This window comes from Bombina bombina, chromosome 2 (genome assembly GCF_027579735.1).
Source record: "Bombina bombina isolate aBomBom1 chromosome 2, aBomBom1.pri, whole genome shotgun sequence".
In the NCBI taxonomy this organism is placed as follows: Eukaryota; Metazoa; Chordata; class Amphibia; order Anura; family Bombinatoridae; genus Bombina; species Bombina bombina.
This window is the reverse complement of record NC_069500.1, coordinates 1000654881-1000663658: the sequence shown is the minus strand read 5'-3', so window position 1 is coordinate 1000663658 and position 8778 is coordinate 1000654881. Positions and strand designations below refer to the sequence as shown.

At 35.4% G+C, this 8778-nt stretch overlaps 1 protein-coding gene across 1 annotated transcript; it reads left to right on the top strand.

The window, feature by feature from the left end:
- Positions 1–487: 487 nt before the first annotated feature.
- Positions 488–8358, top strand: TIFA (TRAF interacting protein with forkhead associated domain). Its single transcript, XM_053700808.1, has 2 exons — positions 488–849; positions 6771–8358. The coding sequence occupies exon 2, from the start codon at positions 6773–6775 to the stop codon at positions 7343–7345; it is 573 nt and encodes a 190-aa protein (XP_053556783.1). The 5' UTR covers positions 488–849; positions 6771–6772; the 3' UTR covers positions 7346–8358.
- Positions 8359–8778: the final 420 nt, after the last annotated feature.

Below are 8778 nucleotides of genomic sequence, written 5' to 3'. Positions count from 1 at the left end.
TGCAATATAGTGCGCTACCTCTGTGAGTAACATTCAGTGGAGGGGTATTTTGAGTTTATTTCAATATCTGTTGTGATTTTCTGCACCATTGGAGCACCTTTCTTTCTTTTTTTCATTATACAGCATCTCCTTTGATGGACACAATTTGGTGATCTTATTGCAAATGTATATCCTATTACATTTCTATAACCATGCAGTGTTTGTCCATGTATTTGCCATATAAAACACTAAGTTTTAAAGCAAATTATTCATTTTTAACCACAACGTTAATATTATAGCTATGACAATTGAATGGTTTTGCATTTTTATATATTTGTGTAAGAATTTAATTAAATATAGACAAATAAGTGAGGTTCATCTGGTATCTGCATTCAGTGATTTAGCGTTCTGATGATGATGCAACCTACAGAAAATAACTGTCTGGGGTGGGAATTTCCAGTGTTGGGTGTCTCCTGTTTAGATCAAAGGATCACGAGGAAAATATTAGCATTTCGTTACTATAGGCTTCTTAAGGTTTTTTCACTAAAGTTTCATTTGTGTTCACATTGGAAGACGCTACTAGTTGCATTGAGAGGGAGACGGTTAACCTTGTTTCTAAGTAAACAGACATTTTTCTCTGTTTTCAAATACAGCTGATTTCCAGTAAAGCGTGGAGGAGGGTCCAGAGAACTCGAGTTGTTTGCAATTGTAGGAGGGTCAGGAATTTACAACAGACAGACGTAAACTTTTTTTATAGCCCATATTGCATTTGCTGTCTCTCAGTGCGACTGCTCAGCGTTATCAGACGTTTCTCTGTAGCTCATCTCTTTAAACAACCAAACCCTGGCTGTGGCTTACAAGGCAGAAGCGGTAAGACTTTATTAAGATGGCGGTGTTTTGTGCAAGTGCGTTTATTTAGGAGCTAACATAGAGCTAAATATTAGTTTGTTTTTCACATGCGTTTGCTATGTTTACTGCGCTGTTATGGCCTATAAGTGGATGTCACTTATTATTGTGTGCGTGGGATTGAGTGCATTACATAGTGAGATCATTTGTTTTTTTTTTTTGTATGTAAGAAGAGCCGCGACTTTATTACCAGTTGTTACACGAATGGTCGTTTAATATGCTGGGAATCTATGGCTGCAGGAATTTACTATGAGCATTTTTTATCTTCCTGTCTCAGAAAAAAGCGAGTCTGATGAGTGCGAAGTGTGGGTGGACATGCTTGACTGTCGGGTATAGAGATGCAAGGTATTCATGATTTAAATAGACCAGCATTACCTTCAATCGTTCAAGTAAAATTGTATGTAATAAAATGGACCTAGGGCCACGATAGTCAAAAAGTGCATGTTCTTATTCATTAGATGCAATTTAAGACTATCAGTCCTGCACTACTGTGTGTTAACCGCCACGAAGGGGTTACATATACAGCTGAAGTACCACTTGGTACCTGCTGAACACTTCTGGTCCCAAGCGGAAACTGCACTAGTTACATAGGTGAGTTGTACAACTAGCATTGCTGATTGGATCAGCTGCAGTTTCAGAGTCTATAGTCTTAAAGGGACACTGAACCCACATTAGAGCATTCAATTTTAAGCAACTTTCTAATGTACTCCTATTATCCAATGTTCTTCATTCTCTTGGTATCTTTATTTGAAATGCAAGAATGTAAGTTTAGATGCCGGCCCATTTTTGGTGAACAACCTGGGTTGTTCTTTCTGATTGGTGGATAAATTCACACACCAATAAACAAGTGCTGTCCAGAGTCTGAACCCAAAAATAGCTTAGATGCCTTCTTTTTCAAATAAAAATAGCAAGAGAACAAAGAAAAATTGATAATAAGAGTAAATTAGAAAGTTGCTTAGAATTGTATGCTCTATTTGAATCACGAAAGAAAAAATGACGAGTCCGACATGTGGTCATCATCCACGCAAAGCCATTAGTGCAGATGACAACCACATGATTGTTATCCGGGGGGGGGGGGGGCAATTTCAGAACTGATCGGTGATCGTGCCCCCCCCCCCCCCACCCTGTGCAGTCTTAGGTGGCTTACAAAATGGAGTTGGGTTAGGCCTCAGTTGGGGGGTTCCGAGCATCTAAGTGACATTGCCACATTTGGGCAGGGTGATGTCAATTAGACTCAGAAACCATGGAAATACAGGCAGTCCATATAAGGGAGGTGGATATGGGGTGCATACAAAAAAAAACAATCTCAGCTTCCTTAAAGGGACACTCAAGTCAAAATTAAACTTTCATGATTCAGATAGAGCATGCAATTTTAAACAACTTTCCAATTTACTTCCATTAACCAAATGCGCGCAGTCTTTTTATATTTACAGTTTTTGAGTAACCAGCTCATTCAGAGCATGTGCAAGAATTTGCAGGAAAAATTATTTATATATATATATATATATATATATATATATATATATATATATATATATTATATATATAATATATACATGCATTTGTGATTGGCTGATGACTGTCACATAATGCAGTGGGAGTGGAAATAGACATAACTGAAAAATCTACTGCTCGTGTGTCTATGTATGTGTAAAATATTTGGCTGTAATAGATTTTACAGGTAATTCAGCTGCAATAGCCTACATTATTAATCTATATGTGGTGATTTGACACACAGAGAATGATTGGTAAGCATACTGTACTCTCATGAGCCCCCCCCCCCATATATTTACAAGAGGTCAGTACAGATGCCTGAGATTGTAAAGCAAGGCTTGAACTTTTACATGGACTTCATCATAGCTATCACGTTTCTAAGACTGTGAATGGAAATCAATATAATTTTAGCTTTTCTGATTTTCCTCAGCTAGATGGAAAGCTGGCCTAGATGCACGGATTGTCCCTTTCTTTCTATTTCATATTTTTATCAAGATAAAGTGCTGAACCGGCATGTATATTTACCAAAGATGTTATACAAGTTCACATCTTTAAAGGGACACTGAACTCAATTTTTTTCTTTTGTGATTCAGATAGAGCATGCAATTTTAAGCAACTTTCTAATTTACTCCTATTATCAAATTTTCTTTATTCTCTTGGTATCTTTATTTGAAATGCAAGAATGTAAGTTTAGATGCCGGCCCATTTTTGGTGAACAACCTGGGTTGTCCTTGCTGATTGGACAGCACCAATAAACAAGTGCTGTCCATGGTTCTGAACCAACAATTTGCTGTCTCCTTAGCATAGATGCCTTCTTTTTCAAATAAAGATAGCAAGAGTAGGAAGAAAAATTGATAATGGAAGTAAATTAGAAAGTTGCTTATAATTCCATGCTCTATCTGAATCATGAAAGAGAAAATTTGGGTTCAGTGTTCCTTTAATTTTTCCAATATTTAAATCCTTTTGTGCACCTTGTATTCAATGTTGTTTTTCACAAGCTTTCAGGTACATATACTAAATAGTTGGATTTCCAATTAACTAATAATTTTTATCAGAAACTTTGTTATTGCAGCAAGAGAACAGGTGTAGTTAATTTTCTATTTTTATGTTTTTATTTATTTAACTCTATTATTTGGTTTCATTAATTAATTGAATTATGCACCTATTTTCAGAGAGAGAGAGAGAGATCTTTCACCAAGGTTACAATACCTTCTACTTTATTATCCTAGATAACAATAACATTGTCTATAAAGCCAATCCACTTTAGGAGATGTTAATTTTGTTTAGTTTTAAATATGTATAGATGTTCCCTATAGGCTTTTAAATGTTGGTAATTTAAAACAAGTAATACATTGCTGCTATACCCAAATTGTCAGGCATTTCTATATTCAAAGCATCCATTGTTAACCAGCAATATTAATCACTCTAGGGAATTTCCAAACTAATTTTATGACATAAGGCCCGTCCTTCTCAAATACATGTGGTAAAGTTTCCATAGATTTAAAGTAAAAAATAAAAATCTTTACATTCAGGGAGTGAATTTCCTCCAGAAGCAACTGGCCTTCCTGCATTCTAATTTTAAAGATGATTAAAAAAAAATTGCTCCTGTAAATACTTTAATTTGTTTAACCCCTTAACAACAGCGGCTGTCTGCGCTTCTAGGGGTGTAATTGTGTTTATATCACCAACATGTGATGTACATAAGCTATTCCCGTTCGGAAGTTTCATGCCGTCCTAACAACGCTGGGCTTTAATGCCGAAGGACGTCATGGAACATCATACCTTTAATTTGATGTCCAGTAGCCTCCGCCTTTTGTGTAATCAAGAATCGGACTGGGGGGCGTCCCTAGTAGCTTAGGCAGTCCCACATGATCCGATCGCATTGACAATTGCGTGATTTAATTTTTCCAGCAAGAGTTTATTGGAACTTTGTTCTGATCTATGCACTTGCACCAATCATGAAGGGGTTAATCTAGTGGGGATCAGTGTGCTACAGCCTGTTTGAGTGTGTGTAATACACTATTGGGTGGTTTTATATTTAAAGGGCCATTCTAGTGGAAAAATTACACGCTCTAGTTGAGTTTGTTAAGCTTGCAATTTTTAGCACGTCACTCTGCAACTCTGTGTTTAATTTCCACAAAGGGGTTGAACACATAGTTAAAGTACTGCGTATAACGTCTTAATTCTTTAGTAATATAAAGGTAAATTATAAGTAGCAGTTATATAATCGTATTTGCATTCGGATAACAGTACATATCATGTGATTAGACCACTGAATATTTGTTTAGTATTTGTTTAGCTCTGAAAAGTAGCTTGGGATTTAGCAATGGATTAGAAACATTCTTGGAGAGCAAGAGAAGAGCTGTATGTGCAAGATAGTATCTGTTCTCACAGAGGGTAATTATTATATTAACATTCTTTTCTGTTAAGTCCTTGGTAACTATAAGTTGCATATCTTAAATTGAGTAGCAAATGTTACTTTAATTTGTACTCAGTTCAGCATTTATTTATTTTTTGTCAGTGATGAGCAAAATATTTATTAATGCATAGCTGGGGAATTTCCAGGCCTCGTCTTGTGGGGGATGGGTGTAACTGACACACTGGGTGGGATGTTAAGGAGCCAGCCGACCAAGCTCTATAGTTCCAGTGACCATGACTAACTCTTTATACTCTAGCATAAGAAGTTTTTTAATAATAAAAAAAAAAATTATATATATATATAATTTCATAGAATAAGGAAAAGCAAGGTTGTTGGACTTTTTTTTTTTTCCCTGAATCTTATTGTAGAGCAACTTTAAAAGGACGTGAAACCTAAAACACTTGCTTCATGATTCAGATAGAGCCAGCAATTTTAAACAACTTTACAATTTACTTCCATTATCTATTTTGCTTGGCTCTCTTAGTATCGTTTGTTGAAAAGAATACCTAGATAGGCAAAGGAGCAGCTATGCATTACTGGGTGCTAGCTGCTGATTGGTGGCTCAATATGCCTTTATTCATTGGTTCAGCTAGCTTCAACAAAGGATACCAAGAGAAAGAAGCAACTTTGATCATAGAAATACATTTTACAATTATATGAACTATTTAAATTGTTGGGGGGGAAAAACCTTTTGGGTTTCATATCCCTTTAAGTTTGTTTTCTGTTGTCCTCACTCCATTCTAACGTAGATACATTTTCATTCTCTGTGTCCCTTTCAATCCATTAGAGACACAGTTTTTTTTTTTTTTATTACAGTTCTCATAAATTACATATGTGAATAATAGTTTTGGAATTGCACACAAGAAAAGCATTTACAAAAGTCCATCAGGCTTTCTTTTTTTTTTTTTTTTTTTTGTGGAGTGGAGGGACATTTGAAGGGGGTTAAGGGAAGTTATGTAGCCAAACAGGATTCAATATTCATAACCTTTTTATTATTAATTGTAAAAATAATTGTATGAAGGGTTGTAATACTTCTGTTGAAGTCTCTCTATGGCAGAGTTTGTAAAGTGTAATCAAATAGAAACTTAAAGGAACATTGAACCCAAATTTTTTTTCTTTCACGATTTAGAAAGAGCATGCAATTATAAACAACTTTCCAATTTACTTCTATTATCTAATTTTTTTATTCTCTTGATAACCTTTGTTGAAAAGCATATCTAAATAGGCTCAGTAGCTGCTGATTGGTGGCTGCACATAGATGCCTTGTGTGATTGGCTCCCCCATGTGCATTGCTATTTCTTCAACAAAGGATATCTTAAAGTGAATGTAAAGTTTAAGGAATGAGTGCCCGGTTTTTAATAATCCTATTAAAAACAGGGGCACTTTCATTCATCAAACTTTAAATTACACTGCTTTTGTTAAAATACTTATCTTTTCTTTCTGCAAGCCGCTCCAGCGCTTCTCCAGCCCGTCGCAAGCCTCTTTTTATGTCAGGAATGACGATTCCGGCATCCTCCAATCACAGATCCCCCCCCCCCCCCGGGGGGGAATCATTGCCTAAAGCAACGCCGTGATTGGTGGCAGGCCGGTATTATTTCTGACGTTGGCAGAGGCTTACGGAGGAAGCGCTGGAGCGGCTTGCAGAAAGAAAAGGTAAGTATTTTTTTTTTTTTAAAAAGCAGTGTAATTTAAAGTTTGATGAATTAAAGTGCCCATGTTTTTAATAGGATTATTAAAAACCGGGCACTGATTCAGCAAAATTTACATTCACTTTAAGAATTAAGCAAATTAGATAATAAACGCAAATTGGAACGTTGTTTAAAATTGTATTCTCTATCTAAATCTGAAATATTGTGGGTTTTCTAAGTTAGAATGTGAAAACCTTTTGGAGTTTCACTGCAAATAAAATTCTGTATATCTCCTGTTTTTTTATTACATTACTAATGTTGTCTTTCATTTATATTTCCCTTAGGAATGGCTAACTCTGTACTGTCTAATGATGTGGAAACGGAGCAGATTCTGACCTGCTTAAACATAAAGCTGTACCATCCTGATGGGAATGACAAGAAATTGTTTAGTTTACTGAAGTTAGGACGTGAAGAAATAAAGTCAGATGTAACGGTAGCCTTTGGTCGTGACCCTACCACATGCAGGTACTTGTTGGCTTCTAAAAAAGTTTCACGGGTCCAGTTTGTCCTGCAATTTTTTAAACCCTTGGGTTTGTCCACTACCTGTTTTGAAATAAAAAACACCAGCAAGAAAACCAAACTTTATGTGGACCATCTGGAACTGGACTACTTAAATAAGATTGATCTTCCTCCCAAGTGCATGATACGGTTTGGAGAATTTCAGATTCAAGTGGAGAAAGAAACAGGGGAATCTGATGAACAGTTTGAGATCTCATGTGAACTTTCACGTGTTCCCCTTGTTCAGGATATTTATGAACGCATTATGACACCCATACCAGAAAATGGCGTATTGAACTGTGACGCTCCTTCAACATTAAGATACTCCATGGCAGTAGAAATAGATGAAAATGAGCAATGATGTACATGCTTGTACAGCCAGGTTATTTGTAGAGATTGCTATGCTGACTATACTGATAAAAATAACACTTGGGCTACAGAAGTATTCAAAATTTATTTTATTTTTTCAAATGTTCCACATGATTGAAAGTAGTGATGTATCTCACAAATTACCAGACCTTAATGGAAGGTATGATTATGTTATGGAAAAATGTTGTGTGTCACTGTGGTCTGATGCTTGGAACCTAAAGATAAGGTGGACAGACCACTTTTTAGAGGTATCAAACACAGGTTTTTAATATGTTACATAGTAAAACAAAGACTTCTGCAGATTTTTTGAATACTCATGGTCATGCACTCAGACATGCAAAAAAGAAAATAGAAAAGAAAAAAGGAGATTCTACAGCTTCATATATAATATATATATATATATATATACACACACACCATTTAGAGTGTTTTTTTTTATACAGCCAACCTGTTAAAATTGTATTAAATTAGATTTTATGATGATGGCAGACACATCCTCAAAACTGAATAGAATTGATTCTTCTGTCTTTTAGGGCCCAATTTATCTAAAAACTCGCCAGCATGAAGAGAAATTGCATTTAAAAAAACTTCTTTTGAGTATTATATTTAATGTATGTGTCTCTCCACATCTCTTAAACTAAAATTTGCTTTTCTAAAATTCTTTGAGGGACCTCACAGTAGTCACGAGACTTCTCATATAATCTCTTCAGATCAGAGAGCTTTTCTCATAAATTACTAAATAATCCCTAAATTCTAACTGCAAACTTCTTTTCAAAAAAGGATTAGATAAGCTGTGAATAAATATTGTGTATATGATTATAGGCTACATGTATAATATTCAACTATATTAACATACACACGGATCTTCTTGTATATCACTGTATCCTTCATACATCTAAAATGATTACATCTAGAGTCATTATTTCATTATTTTTTTGTATTCTTGTATATTTGTTGGGTTGCTTGTGTGTAATTTGTATTTAATAAAAAGTTGCACTTGTCATACACTGGAGTCAAAGTGAGGCAATAGCTCTGAATTACAAAGTGAGCTAGCTTATTCTGTCTGTCTTTACTCTACTCTAGGTCTTGTGTACTAACAGGCAAGATTTAAAGAACTTCCCTTCTTAATCACCGGCAAGTAAACCTTAACTACTGATGTGTTAGGTTAAAGGGACAGTATACACTCATTTTTATATAACCGCATGTAATAGACACTACTATAAAGAATAAGATGCACATATACTGATATAAAAATCCAGTATAAAACTGTTTAAAAACTTACTTAGAAGCTGACAGTTTGGCTCTGTTGAAAAGGTAGCTGGAGAGCCCACTGAAAGTGGCAAATAAGACCCTCCCCCTTCTTTTGCATATGAAAAGACCCTTTACACAGACAGGAGCAAGCTGGAGAAGGTAGCTGACAGTATT

What these genes read in the sequence shown, in the direction of transcription:
- TIFA (XM_053700808.1), top strand. Translation starts at nt 6,773, where the DNA reads ATGGCTAACTCTGTACTGTCTAATGATGTGGAAACGGAGCAGATTCTG.